This window comes from Arthrobotrys flagrans (genome assembly GCF_004000055.1).
Source record: "Arthrobotrys flagrans strain CBS H-5679 chromosome Unknown unitig_1, whole genome shotgun sequence".
NCBI lineage: Eukaryota > Fungi > Ascomycota > Orbiliomycetes > Orbiliales > Orbiliaceae > Arthrobotrys > Arthrobotrys flagrans.
Window position 1 is genome coordinate 4,242,074 of NW_027137556.1, and position 18,652 is coordinate 4,260,725.

Below are 18,652 nucleotides of genomic sequence, written 5' to 3' on the forward strand. Positions count from 1 at the left end.
ACCACACTCACACATCGTAAGCGCCTGAGCAATGCATTACAACTCACAACAGATAGCCTTTCGTTACATTTGTGGAGAAACTTTCGTCTTCATTCGGTATAATGCCGGCGAAAGTTGTATTCTTGATGGTTGGCAGTTGGTCTCGAACTGTTGCCCTCCGGCTGAAAAACCGTGTTGGATCTCCTACTACAACGGAAGCTTTGGCGCTGTATCGAACGCTACTAGAATGTTGAATGGGGATACGATAAAAGAAATATCAACAAGCAGTGGCTTTCTTGGGGTTGGAGTTGTCGAACTTTATACAACTAGAACGGCAGATAGCAACATTGCGGGAAAAGTCGAATCACTCCCTTCCCCAGTTCCTCCTGAGAAAAGCTCCAAAGAAAATACTTTTTCTTGGTATTTTGAACATATAGGACTTTGATAATATAATCTCAAGGGGCAATTCCATCGAATCTAGGAATACATTGTGGTATTTTCGAATGTCGTTTTGTTGTGGATCGCAGGCTGTTAATCCATGTAATGGCGGAAGTTAGAAATATCATGACTCGATTTAGCTATGGCCAGATGAGCTGGTTTAACCCGGCTTTGTGGAAGGCATTACGTCCACGGCTTTGCCTTTTCAAGGAAAGTAGGGACCATGATTACTGGCATACGCCATGATATGTACGATATAGGCCGTATTTGTCTAGCGACCTACGAGAATGGCTAAAAGATAAGGTCGATGGCTGAATAGGTCATAAAGTCACTTTAATTTATTCTGCAAGTTCATTTTTACTTTCACTCTCTTCATCGAAAATGTAGCGGCATGGTATCACCCGAGTTTGTTCAAGGACTGGGATGACTGGTGGACACGGCTTGACATTAGTTCTCCAAGCAACATAGTTAAAGAAGGCAAGGGATACGCATGTGTCGCCGTCAATAGACTAATAACGGATACTGCAATCGACGTGGTAGTAATGTGGAATCGCCCAGAGCTTAAGGGAACAGTTGTTAAAGCGGTGGCTTTCTACGATGACATAACCTGTGGTAGCAAACCGGATCCCGTTACCTGAGAGCTACCATTATCTTCGTGTTAAGCTTGGATAATTTAAATGCAATATCAATGTTCAAATTCAAGGCTCATAATCTAGAGTTTCTCTGGGGACGTTATAGAGCCTTCGATTTAGTAGGTGAACGAAATCCCAGGAGGATTCTTGCCCAGCACGCCGAAGAGAATCTATCGGGTACTGTGGTTCAGAGAGATTCCAACCCTGCCGCTCCTGATAAACCTTACAAACCGCCGGTCCGTATTATGAGAGTCGTCAAGGAAGGCCAGTTTCTACCGTTGACACAAACGGCGGACATAAATGCGGTAATGCGCTACGCGGGAGAAACGGCACTTTTATCTAAGGAAGAAGCGAGGACCCTGCAAAGAGCAAGGCTTCTGTTGGGCAAGATATTTCGGGATATTCAGGAGGAGAGGGCAAGGGGGACGAAATTCGAAGGCGCCTAGCTGCAACACTAGTAGTAGCGGGAGGGACGTTCCAAGCAAAGTTTCAATGGCTGGTGGTCAATCAATCCAAACATGGTACAAACGTCTGGGAACAATCCAAGTTCGATGAATATTCTTCCGCCAGGGGGACAACTATATCCGACTTATAACTCGAATGCACGACCTGGGCAAGCACTCCAAAACCCGGTTCAACCCTCAAACCAACAGAGGTACTCTGCCACTACAATACTCGCCACGTGGAAATGTCCCAAACACACAGGGAAACATACCCCAATACAATATACAACAACTTACCCCGCTGTCAAATACAGCCCAAAGCTTAAATCCCGGTTTAAATACAGGTAATAGTTACCCATTGACCGGGGGAACTCAGCAGCCGAACACAATGAACCCAGATCATGGCTCAATCCCCGGCGCACGATCTGGATCAAGAGATCCTTCAACATGCCGAATGATGGCAGAGGCACCCGTCACGGGAACACCAACGAAAACACTATCCTAAATACGAATAGTCAACAAGCAACCCAACCGCAGAACACATACATTGTACCAAGACTAGAACCGATAAAGCTTCATCCTGACCTCATAGATTCCTTAGTTCGAGGAGATGACCCCGGAATTCTGAAATCGAGACTGGTTGATATGAGTACTATCTTACAATCATATCACATGTAACCTGACAAACAGAACTGGATAAATATATTTACGTCTATGACAAAACATATACAAAAGGTTTGGTCGGTAGCAAAGCAACTTTATGATCTAGGTCGAGGGTTTCTATCAATGTATTACCGGCAGCGACCTCCACGACAATCCTGTCGAAGGTGTCGCCGTCTAGAACCGCCCGGATAGTCAAGCCACCTTCGCTGTAGCCCTCTACCACGGTAGTAAATTGTTCTATAATCTGGGGTGGCAAAGTTAAATCACTGATTATGCTGTTACTTGATCCGAGTCAAATACGCGGGATACATGTTGTGAATGTTAAGGCGTATGGGATATCATCACAGTGTAAAAGTTAGCAGGGAGTAAGGATACAAGATGAATTGAAGGTGGGCGGGTTATTATATGGGTATGATCCCAAACTGTTACCGGGAAGCCTTATATATTGGTATACAGAGGATAAGAAGTGTGGAGCCGAACGCGATAAAATGGATCGACGCGATTCCATATGAACCACTGATATTGAAACGACAAATTTCGCAATATTTAAGGGAAGTTGTGGAGGTTCATGTTAATCCCGCGATCGCAGCCAGCCCGACCAGCGTGGGTTCCAAAGTGTTAATGCAAAATATCAACGGGTTTCTGGGGATTACGGGAGATTAGATAAGAGATCCACCGCTTTCTAGGGAATACTTGCCGCAACAGAAGTTGGACGTTTCTGGCAGTTACGAACCAATAAAAACAATACAAGCAATTCTGAGCGGGAGTATGCAGGTCGCGAAAGTAGGTCTAGGGGTTACATCGCTACCGAAAAAGTCTGGTCCATTGATTCAGGACCTTGGAGATTTAGTTGAATATAAGAAGTCTACTGTGCAAGATGTGGCGAACCAAAAGATCCCCATGGAAGAACTCCCTAAGGGTTTTAATCGGGTAGTGGACAAACCGGACGAAAAAAGGGATCGAGATCAGAGGAGGCGACAGAGTACCGGTAGTAGGCAGACGAGACTAGGTACAAGCTAGAATGTAGCTTTGATCCAGGGGGTTGTTGGAGTTCGGGGCATGAGTGGAAGTTAGGTTGAAGCAACCACCAGTCAACTAGATCCCAATCGCGTAGAAATCGGGGAGGATGAGGTGGAGAAGGATGAGGTACAAGAAGTCAATCGCAGCCTCAAAGATCTTGGGAATAAGGTATACGAAATAGTTGATGAAGGTGACGTTCAATCTGAGGGCCGTCATTAATTGAGGATATACCTGATGAGGGTAATCTTGCTTTGGACTCGTCTCCAAATTCACCTCCTGGGTTGAGAACGGGGGTAAGCGAGTTTTTTGGGGGACATTTCGGCAGGGCAAGGGCGTAGGAGCGACTCAGAGTCTGAGCTAGAACCTGGGTACGAGACTAATTTGGAGGTAGGCTCGAATCTGGAGGCGGGTATAGCAAATCCATCTGGTCTAACTTTCGACGTGCTAGCGGCTAACATGCATGAACTTGTGCCACCCTAGGGCCTATAGGGAGCCAAGCACAAATAGCAATAATACCTAAATTAAGATGTATCTATATATAATAAGTATTAGGATACCTTGCGCAGTTAGATGTCATATAGACTCCTCGGCCAATTCAAATAGTATATATTTGCTTGTTGGCTTTCGAGCTAATATGGGAAGACGGCTTCTTCGTGTGTTGGCAGACGTTGACGCCGTTGCATTTTGGGGCTTCCTAATCGGGAATGGAGTCAAAGATTTGGTGGAGCGGCATCGGCCAGCGCCTGCGGACGCCCTCCGTTACTGTGACGCCGGTACTTTATCGATATCAAAAGCACCTGCCCGGAAGGAAAGACAGCAAATAAAGCTTCTACCGACATCATCGCTTCTAGAAGCAAACCAATTGACCTTTATACCTGTCCTCCCACGGAACACGTTCAATGACCCACCGATGCACGTAAACAAGGCCGCACCCCAAGAAATCGGCGAAGTAGAATCGGAGCTCAAACCGGGCGGGATTCTGAAGAAAATTCTGATCGTTCATATTCCGGCCCAGAGAGCTCCTTGAGACTTAGCACAAGAAGCTAGCAGGGCCCCGTGTGGCTCGTTCATGCTGAGAACCACAAGACTACCGCATGTTGGGACCAGTACCTTGCTGCATCGGCCCTAGTGTCGGTGGATAAACTCAACAGCTGCAGCAGTTCCCCGCCCGAATCGAGCATGCCTTCGTGTGATCTCGTTCCAAGATTGCTACAGTTTGTATGTTTGGATGGGACAAAAGGAACCAATTGCCCGCTGCCGATTATGAGCAATTGCTTGTACCCGTTAGCCCTGTGCCGTATTGTCGGTGCACATGAGGGAGTAGCAGGAGGTTGGAGTTTTCTGTGTCTTGCCCACGCGCCGCTTCGCAGCAGGTTACCAAAATTTTTACATCATATTAAACTTCTCCCATCCCAATTGCCCAACCTCAATCCACTTCCTTCCCCAAGTACCCTTCCCATATTCATATTCCAAAATACCCTTCCTCACCAATTAATTGGCATTCCATATTTTTCTGTCAAAAGCAGAACAAAAAAAGCATCAGCTAGTAGCAAGTGCACATAGCATCTAATCCCTCCAAACCCCTCTTCACACAATTCAAAGTCAAGCAAACTGGAGCCTCGGTAGCACACGCCTTCTCAGTCAATCCACCATGTCTCAAAGACTTATGATCAAGAACATTCCCATTTCGAAGCTTAACACCTTCGCCGCTTACACTCGATCTTTCAACTCCTTAACGGCTATCCATAAACTTGTCCCGCCTTTAGCACCTGCCGCGGCCCCAAATGTCGCCGGGAAACGTTTGCTCACTACGGGCCACAGGGTCAAGTCTATCCTGCAGGCTCGCACGTTTTCCACGACGGTCGCGAGGAAGGTGCAGGATACAACTCAGGTCGCACCTTCTGCGAAGGCGTATCTTGAGTCGGGGGTGATTGCGGGCGGCGGCAATTTGGTGGATGTGAACAAGGTGTTGGTTATTGGTAGTGGTGGCTTGAGTATCGGGCAGGCCGGAGAGTTCGACTACTCTGGTGAGTCTCCTGATATACACTTCTACGAAACTTATTTCACGTTTATGGACAATTTTCTAATGTCAATTTATGAATAGGTTCCCAGGCTATTAAGGCACTAAAAGAGGCTGGAAAGCAGTCTATCCTTATTAATCCTAATATTGCAAACATTCAGACATCTCATTTCCTCGCGGATGAAGTCTACTTCCTCCCAGTTACCACCGAGTACATCTCCCATGTCATCGAGCGAGAACGTCCAGATGGTATTCTTCTCACCTTCGGAGGTCAAACAGGTCTCAATGTCGGTGTCAAGCTCGACAAGATGGGTGTTTTCGAGAGGATGGGCGTTAAGGTCTTAGGAACTCCAATCAAGACTTTGGAGACATCTGAGGATCGTGATTTGTTCGCCAAGGCATTGAAGGAAATCGATATTCCAATCGCTGAGTCCATTGCTGTCAATACTGTCGAGGAAGCATTGGCTGCTGCCGAAGAGATCGGATATCCTATCATTGTCCGTTCCGCCTACGCCCTAGGAGGTTTGGGTTCCGGGTTCGCAAAGGACCGTGCTGAACTCGAGTCTCTGTCCTCCCAATCTCTCTCACTCGCACCTCAGATTCTCGTCGAGAAGTCCCTGAAAGGATGGAAGGAAGTTGAATACGAAGTCGTCCGAGATGCCTCCAACAACTGTATCACAGTCTGCAACATGGAGAACTTCGATCCTCTCGGTATCCACACCGGAGACAGTATCGTCGTCGCTCCATCCCAGACACTCAGTGACGAGGAGTATCACATGCTTCGATCCGCCGCCATCAAGATTGTTCGACATCTTGGTGTCGTTGGTGAATGTAACGTGCAGTACGCGCTCCAGCCTGATGGATTGGACTACAGGGTCATCGAGGTCAATGCTCGTCTGTCTCGTTCGTCTGCACTCGCTAGCAAAGCTACCGGATACCCATTGGCCTATACCGCTGCCAAGATCGCATTGGGACATACACTACCAGAGTTGCCAAACGCCGTCACCAAGACCACCACTGCCAACTTCGAACCTTCCCTCGATTACATTGTCTCCAAGATCCCACGATGGGATTTGAGCAAATTCGGTCACGTTAAGCGTGATATTGGATCTGCCATGAAGTCTGTCGGTGAAGTCATGGCTATCGGTCGTACTTTTGAAGAGTCTATCCAAAAGGCTATTCGACAAGTTGACCCCAAGTTCCTTGGCTTCCAGGGTGACAAGTTCGAGGATCTTGACTACGAACTGTCCCACCCAACTGACAGGCGATGGCTCGCTGTTGGTCAAGCCATGCTTCACGAGAACTATAGCGTAGACCGTGTCCATGAGCTCACCAAGATCGACAAGTGGTTCCTTTACAAGCTCCAAAACATCGTCGACTGTCATCACGAGATCCTCAATATTGGTTCCCTCTTCGGACTCAACCAGGAAATCTTGTTAAAGGCTAAGAAACTTGGTTTCGGAGACAAACAGATCGCTCAGCTCGTAGGCTGCAAGGAAGATGAAGTTCGTGCCCGCCGAAAAAACTTCAACATCCACCCATGGGTTAAGAAGATTGATACCCTCGCCGCCGAATTCCCCGCTGACACCAACTACCTGTATACCACATACAACGCCTCTTCCCACGACATTACCTTTGACGACCATGGTATCATAATCCTCGGTTCTGGTGTCTACCGTATCGGTAGCTCCGTCGAATTCGACTGGTGTGCCGTTTCCGCCACCCTCGCCCTTCGAGAACTCGGCAAGAAGACCGTCATGATCAACTACAACCCCGAAACATACTCTACCGACTTCGATACCGCTGATAAGCTCTACTTTGAAGAATTGAGCTATGAGCGTGTGATGGATATCTACGAACTCGAGGCTGCCGCTGGTGTTGTTGTCTCCGTCGGTGGTCAGCTACCACAGAACATTGCGCTTAAGCTCTCTGAAACTGGTGCTAAGGTTTTGGGAACTGATCCAAAGGATATCGATAAAGCTGAGGATCGTCATAAGTTCTCTCAGATTCTTGATAGCATTGGTGTGGATCAACCAGCATGGAAGGAACTCACTAGCTTCGAAGAGGCCCTTAACTTCTCTCGCTCTGTTGGTTTCCCAGTCCTCGTCCGTCCATCCTACGTCCTCTCCGGTGCCGCCATGAGCGTTATCCGCGACGAAAGCGAGCTTGAGCAAAAACTCAAGAACGCTGCCGCCGTTACACCTGACCACCCTGTCGTTATTACCAAGTTCATCGAAGGTGCTATGGAAATCGACGTCGACGCTGTCGCTCACGAAGGAAAGCTTTTGATCCACGCTGTATCCGAACACGTTGAACACGCCGGTGTCCACTCCGGTGATGCAACCCTCGTTTTACCACCCCAGAATTTGGATGAAGCCACCATGGCCCGCGTCAAGGATATCGCCATCAAGGTCGCCAAGGCATGGTCTATCACCGGTCCATACAACATGCAGATCATTAAGGCGGATAACCCAGAAGGTGGAGAACCACAACTCAAGGTTATCGAATGTAACCTTCGTGCCTCTCGTTCCTTCCCATTCGTTAGTAAGGTTCTTGGTGTCAACTTTGTCGATGTTGCAACTAAGGCCCTCGCCAACACTGCCGTTCCAGAGCCCGTTGATGTCATGGCGAAGAAGGTTGATAGGGTTGCTACTAAAGTCCCACAGTTCTCGTGGACTAGATTGGCAGGCGCTGATCCCTTCTTGGGAGTTGAGATGGCTAGTACCGGAGAAATCGCGTGCTTTGGAAAGGATCTTGTTGAAGCTTACTGGGCTAGCATTCAGTCCGTTATGAACTTCACAGTTCCAGAGCCTGGTAGTGGTATCCTCATCGGTGGTGATGTATCCGCTCCATACCTCAAGCAAATTGTCGAATATATCGCTCCAATGGGTTACAGACTCCTTGCTGCTAACCCCGACGTTAAGGCGGCGCTAGAGAAGGAGGTTCCATCTGCTACGATCGAGGTTGTTGAATTTCCAAAGACGGATAAGAGGAAGTTGAGGGAGATCTTTAAGGAGAAGGATGTCAAGGGTGTTTTCAACCTTGCTTCTGCTAAGGGTAAGGATCTGTTAGATGAGGATTATGTTATGAGGAGGAATGCGGTCGATTTTAATGTCCCGCTGTTTATGGAGCCTAAGGTATGTTCTTATTCTTAGATTTTATCGTCTCGTGAAGTTTGCTAATGCTAACGTTGACTGTTTAGACGGCCGTGCTGTTTGCTAGGTGCTTGAGCGAGAAGTTGCCAAGGAAGGAAGGTATTCCAAGTGAAGTTAAGCGATGGAGCGAGTTTATTGGTGGAAAGCCATTGTAAATGAAGGCATGGTCACCGGGAAGGTTACGGTGCTATCTATCATCATGAGAAGCATCTTTTATAAAATCATCAAATACGGGCTTAAAACCTCAAATAAAATCTTTGTTTCTTTGTTTCCTCCTTTCTTTTTGTTTAAGCATCTTAAATGGTTGAGGTTTCAGTCATGGGTGGGGTCTGTTTGGCGATACTTCTTGAAGGTAGATGTATGTATATAGAAAAGCAGAAAAATATGGAAATGAGATAGCGACTATGATTCGCATTTACAAGTTGTAAATTTTCCTTCAAAGCCACCACCTACCTACTTAGATATACTGGTACTTAATTAATCCTGTTGCATTCACGTTTACATATCTACGGATTACAATTCCAGGCACTTGATAGTTTTAAATAAGACGGCATTCATCATATTCTTCAGTTGTGTTTTTTTTCTTTATCAGAACACAGAGAAAGACAAAACCATAAGGACCTATGCTACCACCATACTACTTACTTGACTAATTGTAACAAAGCAAACTATATATACACCGCATGAGAAAAAAAAAGACAGAACAAGAAGAATAAGAATAAGAAGCAGGCGGGAAAAAAGGGAGATACCAAACTGAGTGTTGGAGACTATAAAGGTAAGTAAGCCTAGAAAGAGCAACCGTTAAGGTGACATAGGAGCCTGTGTGCATCGTTACACAGGCAGAGAGGGAGAGAGAAGACGCGGCGTCCAGAAAGCAGTAGAATCTTGAAACAGCTTTTTGAATAGGGCGTATACCGCTCGAGAAACCACCCGACGATCGAAAACAAAACAAGGAAGCACATAGTTATATGACCGCTCCTTTGAATGGGTCATACATAATAATAATAATTTTACCATCTCTTTTCATTCCCACGTCGTTAAGGAGGTATGTTTCCTAACCATTGCTGTCCTCCTGCTAGTCGCCTTTCGCTGAAATATTCAAACCAAATCGTATGAGAGAGAGAGAGAGATAGAGAGAGAGAGATAGAGAGAGAGAGCTATACCGCGCCCGCCGACCTCTCTTTCTTTAAAACCATACAGGAAGGGGAAGTTGACACGAAGGGAGAGTAGGTATGCCGATGTAGTAGGTGAGGTGTGTAGGAGGTGTCGAGGGCAGTGGTGTAGACGTTGTGGAACAGGGGGGAGTTAAAATGTTTATGAAAAAAAAGGGCTGTAAAAAGTAGCAAATCGACACAAACCAAGCAGTCAGAAAAGAAAGAAAAGTATATCCAAGTGGAGAAACGAAAAAAGTCAGACTAGCGCGTAATTACCATAATAATGCCTCTCGATAAGTTGAGAAGCCGGAGATCATAAAATTTCAGTCTTTAGGCCTCGGCAGCAACCTCTTTACTAGCCTCCGCGGTAGCAGGCGCAGCCTCTTCTTCCTTATTTTCTTCGCCAGCGGCTTATTCCTCAGCTGGAGCCGGGGCATCGGTCTTCTCCTCTTTCTCAGCGACACTTTCGGTGCTTTCTTTAGCATCAGACCCGGCAAGCTCGACTTTCTCTTTCGGCTCTTCGGTCTTCTGCTTCTCAGGCTCGGTCGATGGTTCGGGGCTCTTGGCGGCTTTGTCCTTGCTGCCTGTGCTTCCCTTCTTGACGCCATTTGGTTCAGCACCGGATGCCTCAGGGTCGTTCGCAAGAAGCTGGTTCCACTCGTCCAACATCTTGAGGGTACGATCCTTGAACTTGTATTTATCGTCGAAGGGAATGCTGGCGAGACGGAGAAGGGCCTTCAAGACCTTGTTGATCTTGGTCTTCTTGATGATCGCAACTTCAAGTTTGGGGTACGACTCAAGCTTCTGGAAATAGTGATCGATATTGACGACCTCCTAGATTTCGAAAGATTGATTAGTGAGGATCCAAAATTTACTATAGAGGCAGAGACAAAAAAACTTACTGCCTCAGATGGGACCTTATCAGTGGTTAGCAAGGCCTTTTGGATCTTATGGCGAAGGTACATGACTTCCTTCTCCTTTTGATCCTTCTCCACGGTTAGGTTTTTCGCTTTGGCTGAAGAAGAGGTAGCCTCGTCTGGAGTGTCATCCTTCTCAACAACCTTCTTCTCAGCACCCTTAGTCTTCTTCTTCGCGCTCTTATCGATGGTGTCTTCCTCTTCCTCAGAGGCAGCAGCAGCGGCTCGCTTCTTAGATGACTTTGGAGCTGGGGTTTCTTCGGCAGCCTTCTTCTTGGATGCACCGTTGACGGGGGTCTTTGTCTTGGATGAAGCCGGGGTTTTAACGTTCTTGCCGGTATTTTGTTTCTTTGGGGTCTTCGACGTCTTCACCTTCGCTAGTTAGCAGTTGCCCCTGCACCGTGTGGCTTGGTGAGTAAACATACATCTTCAACTTCCTCTTCTGCTTTACGCTTCTTGGATGTCTCCTTCGCTGGAGCCGCCTTCTTCTTGCCTTTAGGAGCCTTCACTTCAATCTCTTCTTCTTCCTCTTCTTCGGGCTCATCAACATCCATCGCATCGGCTTCTTCCTCTTCCTCGTTATAGGCGTCTGCTTTGATATTACGGATATCTTCAAGCGAATATCCCTTCTTGGCGTTTTCGTAGGCTTTGACGATGTCTTTGGCTTTTCCACGTGGCGAGAAGGCGTCGATTGCGGTTTGATCAAGTGGCATGATCTCCGTAAACATGGTCCAGGCACTAGAGGCGGTCAGCAACGTCCAACAACCAAAAATCCGAAAACAGCCACGAAAGCAGAAAACAGCCACGAAAGCAGAAAGGACGCAGAAAGACTTACAAGCTGTCAAAGTTATCAAGGAACATGATAGGCCAGTGGCCTGCAGAACTTCCTCTAGCAGCGATAGGGATATCCTCCTCTGCCATCCCTGACATGCTGAACTTGCCCTTTCTCTTGCTGGTGCTATCCTTCGGGCGGGCATTTTTGACACTTTCAGGGAGCATATCGTCTTCGACAATGATGGCTGGCCAAGGAGAATACCCCTTCAATCGAGCTAAAACGATCATACCGGGCTTGAGGGCCATATCGGGACCAGCCTTACCACCAAAAGATTTGCGTTTGTTGGCAGAGCTGGTGGCAGCAGCGCCGGAGAGGTTGGTTGAACTCTTCTTCTTGGCGGGGGTACGTGGTTTGGTAGCTTCCTGAGCCTTTTGAGCGGCAGCACGCGAAGGTCGGTTGGCCTCAGTGACGGGCGAGATGGCAATGGAGTCGTCTTTGTCATTATTGTCGACCGGGACTGTTGTTTGTGTCGTGTCATTATCCTCAGCTTCCTGTGGAGCAGGTTCTTCTGAGGGTTCGCCGTCGTTAGCTGCCTTTTCCGCGTCTTCGGAGGGTTTAGCTGGTGTTGTGTCAGCGACGGGATCCGCAGATTTGGGTGGCTCAGGAGACTTGCTGTCGGTGGTAGTAGTTGGCACCTCGGCCTCCTTGGTCGGTGCAACGGTGGAAGTAACCTCCGAAGCGGTTTCCTTAACTTCCGATGAAGTTTCAGCGGTTGCCGGCGGTGCAGGAGACTTTGCTTTGTCTTCGGTAGACATTATGAAGGTAGTCTGAATTGATCAGAAAGGACGAAAGATGGTTGCAATGAAGGATAGAAGGTTCGCAAGACGTATGTCCGGCCGTGGAGAGGCTTCCAGCGGGTGATTGTAGGTGTACGACGCGTTTTTCAGCGTCTTTTCAGGTGCCCGAGGAGGCGGCGGACCTCAATTAACGGATCTTTGGTACAATTTGGAGATTGCGATTTCGAATCGCGCGTATCTGACGATGCTGGATTGAACTAGCGCTTGACCGGGCGATTGTGAATGCAGTGGTGGTAAAGTTGGTGGGGGTTTGATGGAAGCCGGGAGGTTGTGGAGGAGGAAGGAAGAGAGGGAGAATTGCGAGGGAGAAGCAGAAGAGGAAGAGGAAAAGTGGGAGGCTTAGAAGGCAAAAGAACGACACCACCAAAACGGGCATCGGCAACGGCAACAATGCGCAACAACGCCAATAATACAACCAACACCCAGCCACTTTTTACCAAACGCCTCTCCGATCTAAACAATCCAGTCGCGAAAAAAAAAGTTTTTGAAAATTAAAAAATTTACAAGACTGACTAATGGCTGAAGCAGACAAAGGGATTGGTCTAGGTAAGAGGTAGTGAGATTTGAGGTGAGGTAGTGGTATATATGATGGTTGATGCTAAATGTTACATGCTGACGCCACAGGAGACCCAATTATTCGAACAAAGAAAAAGACTTTTCATATCTGATTATAGATAGCAAGCAAACCAGCATGACATTGTACACGCTGGACCTGCTTTCGTGTCTAATCTGCCCTCCAAAGCTCCATGTTCATGCGGGAATCGCAGTCGCATGAGAGGAAGTCCCGCTCTCCTAGAAATGTTTTACCTAAAACGGGTCGGGCAGCGGAAAAATGGGACCCCGGTTCATCTGTGCATGATGTCACTGGCGTAAATACCTCGCCATTGGTTCGCTTTTTAGCGGATCCCATCGAGGGAACTGACAGCTTTTTTGTCGAAGCGAGCTAGCTCTTTGGGGAGTACTGTTCGATTCTATGCAGCTAGTTGGACGCTGTGGAGCATTTATTTGCGTTCTGGCTGGCATGGTTAATTCCGCTGGCAGGATCCAATTGTGCGCCCGTCTGATAGCAATACATGCAGGATATACCATGACGAGATCATAGGTGTCACGATCTTCCATATGAAGTTTTCCAGCCATGCCCCCCCAAATGCAACAAAAAATGTTTACAACCACCGCGTTGCGTGTTCAGCATGCGATCAAGATTTCTCTACTTATCAATGCAATTGACTTTAGGGTAGAGATATAGAGAGTTTTACGCGTTGATAACAAAGGTGCCGACAAAAAAAATGCTAAAGTACAGGACTTGATCCGAGGCCATAGCTAGTTGTTGATCTGAGCGGACAATAGAGTACAAGATATAACGACAAACATGACAACACTCGCAAGCACAACCGAAGACCGGGTATAGCTCTCTAAATTCGACGATAAAGAATCGATCCAAACAGTAAGTAAATATCCATCAAATTAATTCATTGCGAATCCCTATGCCTAGGTAACCAAACCGACGCAGGGGCAAAAACAAACCTCATAACGCAGTGGCATTGTTCAAGATCACCCTTTCTCCAACCACTTTCTCACCTTCCTTCTTTCGTTTTAGCTTTACCCCATCCTTCAACCCTTTGGTCAAAATGTAATTCTTCAGACCCTCGGGATCGTATTTAAACTGCGGGTTAACACTTAGTTCTGCTGCCATCACTCCCGCTACGTAGGGAGCCGCCATCGATGTCCCACTCCTAACCGCCCAACTCGTCGTCGATGAAACCACAGCATGCTTGCTCTTCCCTCAAAATCCACATATTCCACCTCGATCGCAGTATCCATGACATAAACATCGACCCCATCGCCCGCACCCTGATAAAACTTGTAAACATATGTTAACGAAGTTTGGTCGAAGTACGATATCGTAAACGGTGGGGCTTCGTAGGACGAAACCCGTTGAAGACCCTAAGTAGCCCCGCATTGGTTAATGATTGGGAGATCTCTCCCGTCAAACCCTGTATGACGGCATGCAAGTCGCCAACTATGATAATTTGGGTCAGCGGGGGCAGGGTGGGCTATCTTCGGATCCGGACCGGGTTTAGGGTCTATTTTTGGAGGGATTTTAACCCCAAGTCTTCAGTATTCCGCTTTACAAGTTCAACGTATTCCAACGATTTTGGCACGTTCAATCTCGAACTCTGTCATATTCATTACCAAAACCTTCATAGTACCCTCTTCGCCACTCAAAACATGCATATCCCGTCCGGTAGATGTTGTGAATCATCTAATTCTGATCCTCTTGATGTCAAGCTTCGCTTTGAAGGTTTGGTTTCCTTTATATCTTTACTCCAGCCCATGCTGGCAAGGATTGTCTTCCATGGTCGAATCGCAGCGAGGATGGCTACTACGGACAAGGTCAAAGCTATCTTCATCCCAGATAGCTAGGTTGAGGAATGCTCAAGAAAACGGTGACAAAGATATGTCAGGCTGCAGAGATAATGTGTAGACTTGAATAAAAATGGCACTGTGCTGAGAGGAAGGGCTTGAAGCTTGGAAGCCTTGGGGCAACCGGTGTATTCTATGCCCCGAGCCAGTAACTATCTAGGTATAATACAATGGAAGAATGTGTCCGAACCCTGGAGCTTCCTTCTATTCATATTACCCATACCACACATACACACACTTTCCTCCCAAATGTCCTAGCGGTAAATAAAACGACACTAGCTGTAAGTATATAGCCCGGTTTCCTATACAAAGTCGAAACCGCAGCTGTGATCGCAAGTTTGCCGTATATATATCGCAATGTTGGGGTTTCATCGGGCATTGACATATGACGACGGTACCAGGGCACTCGAAATATACTTCAAACTGACTACGGCTGGGGCGAAGCAGGGCCTAGACTATGCATAACGAGCGGAATAGTTATAACAATTTTTACAAGTAACAAAATTTATATTGCACGAATGAAGATGCTTCTTGTTATAACTAGGTCAAAATATTCCAAACCGGTAAATCTACTAAGCCCAAATATATGCACGTATATATTCAATGTTAACGTCGACCTTTGGAATACAAGGCAATGATTTCTATACAGACCGAGATCTTAAAACCACCCACATCACTTAGCCCCCCAATTTTAATTGACATCGACATCGCTACTGTGCATAGAGCTGCCTGTTCGGTCTGTCTGAATCACCAACTTCTCCCCACAAGACGTTAGGATTCGAAACGTCAGGAACGTCAAAAACGCAACATTGCAACAACCTTAACATTCATGTTGCATCCTCTCTGAACTCTCAAGAACTATATTATGCATATCGAATCTAGAACGCCTTCTATAAAACACCGCATTAAACAACTGTTCTTGAACGAAGGTAACAAGCCCCGGAAAACCAATGCAGAAACAAAAGGATCTGGGGCAGGAGCCAACATCATGCGTCTCCCCTCATGATCATAACCCCGGGTCGGGTACAGCCACTTCGAATTCATCTTCATCAACTCTCCCAGGAGTAGGAGGCCTAGAACTCCCAATGGTTGATTACAAAGACATCTCTCAAATTCCAAATATCTTAACAAAGTACCCTGCTATCTATCTAATCAACCACGGACTCCCGCCTGCGCCGTTCAACCATGCAAGAACACTCTTAACACTTCCGAAAGATGTAAAAGACAACCTTAGAGACCCCTCAAAATCAACGGTCCGCGGGTATAATAACGCCAAAGCCAGTGGACGAGAATGGTGGGACTACAACCCCGCCGACGAAATACTCGGACCACCAAATAACTCAGAATTCAAAGAAATCTCAATAAACTTCTTCAAAAAGAGCATTTCACTCCTTCAAACCATTTGTCAACAATTCAACTCCCATAAACAACTAATCCCCCAAGAAGCCATCTTAGAAACTGGGTTCAGCACAATGCGCTACCTCCGCTACTCCTCAGAAGTCATAGACCAACAACCTCAAGACTCAAATCCTCAAATTAGTACTACCTACAACAGCATCCTGAACAGTCATAGAGCCAATGACAACGGCGAAGCACTTCCACATATAGAAGCCCACACTGATCTCGACATCTTGACTCTTATCACTGCAACAGAACCATCAGGTCTCTACGTTTGGAACCGTCGCGGAGAAGTATTCTCCGCACCACCGATAGATGGGGCGGTATTTATAATGGCGGGCGATTTAATGCCTTTTTTTACTGCAAAGCCTGGGATGTCGCCGTTGGAACAGCATGAGGGGGTTGAAGCTATTGGTGAGGAAACGGTTTTGCCGACGGCGCATACGGTTGTGGTGCCCAGGAGTGCCGGAGAAAGGTATTCTATTGCGGTGTTTTTGAGGCCGAAGAGGGATATGGTGATTGATAGGAGGGTTGTGAGAAGAGGGGGGAAGGAAGTGGAGGAGGAGATTGCGTTTTGGTGGTTGGCGACGGAGAAGTTGAATGTTGAAGGGAGGAAATGCTTTTTGGCGCAGTAAAGGCTTTTGACATGGATTAAAGTCATATGATTCTAGAATTCTATGGACTTGGTTAAACTAAGTCCTTGGTTGATGGGACAAACTGATCAATATAATTGTAAGTTTTATTCTCAGGAATAGTCGACTAAATTTGGTAGTTAGGGATATCATTTCAGGACCTGGGAAACAATCTGACATAAATCAAGAATCGATATATGATTCGGCGCTTGCCAATAGCCCATAAAGCTAGGAATCTTCAAGTACCCCATTAACTTCCTAGGTATGAATCCCGCGCAATACCACATGTTCCTGCTTACAACATGACCCATGCCCATGACGCGACGCAAACAGTCGATCCACATGATTCCCAATCCTTCTATACAAATTCGAATCCGGGCTCTTCCACTCCCTAAGCCCAGGTTCCGGCATCTTGCCCCTCCATACAAGTTTACGATTAACTTGTTCCCAAAAACCCTCTCCAACCGCCACTTCCAATCTCAGGGCAAGTGAAACACCGTTCCCCCCTACCCCTTCCTCTGACGGCTTGAAGGATATACGCACGTATTCCATTATCTCTGCGTAGGGGTGTGGTTTAGATAGATATACATCCCGTATCGCTTGCCATGTTCTTGAGATAAGTTGGCGGACGGTTATAGTAGGTGGAACTTGTATACTCGTCAAGCTAGTATCTGGGTATACCTGCCAAACAACTCTGGGGAGGTGAAGTAAATGAAGCACCGAAATATTCCTTTCCTCATCCTTATTTAAATTTGTCCCGTTTAAGCCATTTCTCTTGTTATCCCCATGGGAGAGGGGAGTTGAGAAGACTAGGTCATCGAAAAAGGGATGGTTTACGGGAAGTTTGATTTTTGTTGGACACCTGCCGGGTTCCAGAGGGCAGGTTTCGAAACAAAGTTCGTAACTTGTTATTTGTAATGTTGTTTGGCAGAGGATGGCGTTAAGGTAGGCGTGGCTGTATGGTTGAGGGGGGTGTGGAAGTTGGATTCCATCGCCAGCACGAAGTTCGGGGAATGCGTATCTTCTTAGATCGTTGTGGACTATATATCGAAAGGTTAGGAGTCAGATATTGTTAACGCATCGATGAGTGCTTATGCTCCTGTAGAATATAAACAGGGAGTTTAGGAAAGTAATTTATGGGATCACGCGTACCATATATTTCATGACAACGGAAACATGAAGAATCGCATTGGTATTTATTATACAGAAACCGATGAATTCGAGGATTTACATCAGCAGCCGACGAATTTAGACGCGGATATTGTCGAAGGTTTCGACAAGTCACCAGATTCAACTTAATATGGGGCTCGGTAGGTTCGATTTCACAGTATCGGGTTCTTCGGAGTCGACCAGAAGTAGCCAGGAGAGAGCACCAAAGTCTACAAACCCTTGCTACCGATATCTGGTCACTAAACGATAATTCTGAGAATATTTGGACTTGTAGTTCCGCGGGGAGAAGAGTTATCAATAGCATTTTTTTTTTTTGGTCTAAAACTAGGAATAGTAGGAATAGGATCGCAGCTAGTTATTGATAGGATTAGGTCTAGTTATTATGGGAATATGGGTCAGATGCGGGAGGGGTAGATTAAGTATTGCACCAGACTGACCCCACCCAGAGGATGCAAGGGTTGTGACAGCCTTGTATCTACTGTCAAGTTTTAAGCCTCATATTATTTCTCGTTCCTTCTTTCCACGCCTTGGAATTTATTATATTTCCAAGGTCGCCACGAATCATGATGCGTAAATGCATAAGGCTGGCAGAATGGACTTCGCAGATGGTACAAATCCTAAGCGGCAGTCTTGCGTCCTTGTCCTTGTGATACAGACCTTGTCTGATATCGAGGTTTGCCCTGGGCATTAGCAAAACGTTTCTGTTTCCGGAGCGCAGCCTTCGAAAACACACTGTCTTCCTCATGGCCACGCTCCGCGTATAATTCGACAAAGAATCCTAGCAGCCTCATGGTATCCGTCGGCTCGTGTCGCGAACTTGGCATGCTAAACCGGAATTTGACGTACTCGATTTTCTTGATTTCTGCAGCGAATTCATATGCAAAACACTCCTCACGCCACGTTTTTGAAACTAGTTGTCTGACGGTGGTCGTTGGAGAAATGTGTAATTCCCCCTCAGTTGGGTTCAGTTCGCTG

At 46.7% G+C, this 18,652-nt stretch overlaps 4 protein-coding genes across 5 annotated transcripts; 3 read left to right on the plus strand and 1 right to left on the minus strand.

Moving 5' to 3' along the window:
* Positions 1-1,105: 1,105 nt before the first annotated feature.
* DFL_009266 (uncharacterized protein) lies at positions 1,106-1,495 on the plus strand (the record flags this gene model as incomplete). Its single annotated transcript, XM_067639124.1, has 1 exon — positions 1,106-1,495. One exon carries the CDS (start codon positions 1,106-1,108, stop codon positions 1,493-1,495), a length of 390 nt encoding a protein of 129 aa, XP_067486944.1.
* A 3,331-nt stretch (positions 1,496-4,826) lies between these two features.
* On the plus strand, positions 4,827-8,505 carry DFL_009267 (uncharacterized protein; the record flags this gene model as incomplete). The annotated part of the gene is made up of 3 exons (XM_067639125.1): positions 4,827-5,202; positions 5,280-8,332; positions 8,398-8,505. The coding sequence occupies 3 exons, from the start codon at positions 4,827-4,829 to the stop codon at positions 8,503-8,505; spliced, it is 3,537 nt and encodes a 1,178-aa protein (XP_067486945.1).
* A 1,410-nt stretch (positions 8,506-9,915) lies between these two features.
* DFL_009268 (uncharacterized protein) lies at positions 9,916-12,011 on the minus strand (the record flags this gene model as incomplete). 2 transcript variants are annotated; one of them, XM_067639127.1, is made up of 5 exons in its annotated part: positions 9,916-10,338; positions 10,407-10,787; positions 10,847-11,159; positions 11,257-11,815; positions 11,870-12,011. In XM_067639127.1, the coding sequence occupies 5 exons, from the start codon at positions 12,009-12,011 to the stop codon at positions 9,916-9,918; spliced, it is 1,818 nt and encodes a 605-aa protein (XP_067486947.1). The 2 variants fall into 2 exon arrangements, with proteins under 2 accessions (XP_067486947.1, XP_067486946.1); XM_067639126.1 differs by having other exon boundaries at positions 10,407-10,793.
* A 3,416-nt stretch (positions 12,012-15,427) lies between these two features.
* DFL_009269 (uncharacterized protein) lies at positions 15,428-16,510 on the plus strand (the record flags this gene model as incomplete). Its single annotated transcript, XM_067639128.1, has 1 exon — positions 15,428-16,510. The coding sequence occupies one exon, from the start codon at positions 15,428-15,430 to the stop codon at positions 16,508-16,510; it is 1,083 nt and encodes a 360-aa protein (XP_067486948.1).
* Positions 16,511-18,652: the final 2,142 nt, after the last annotated feature.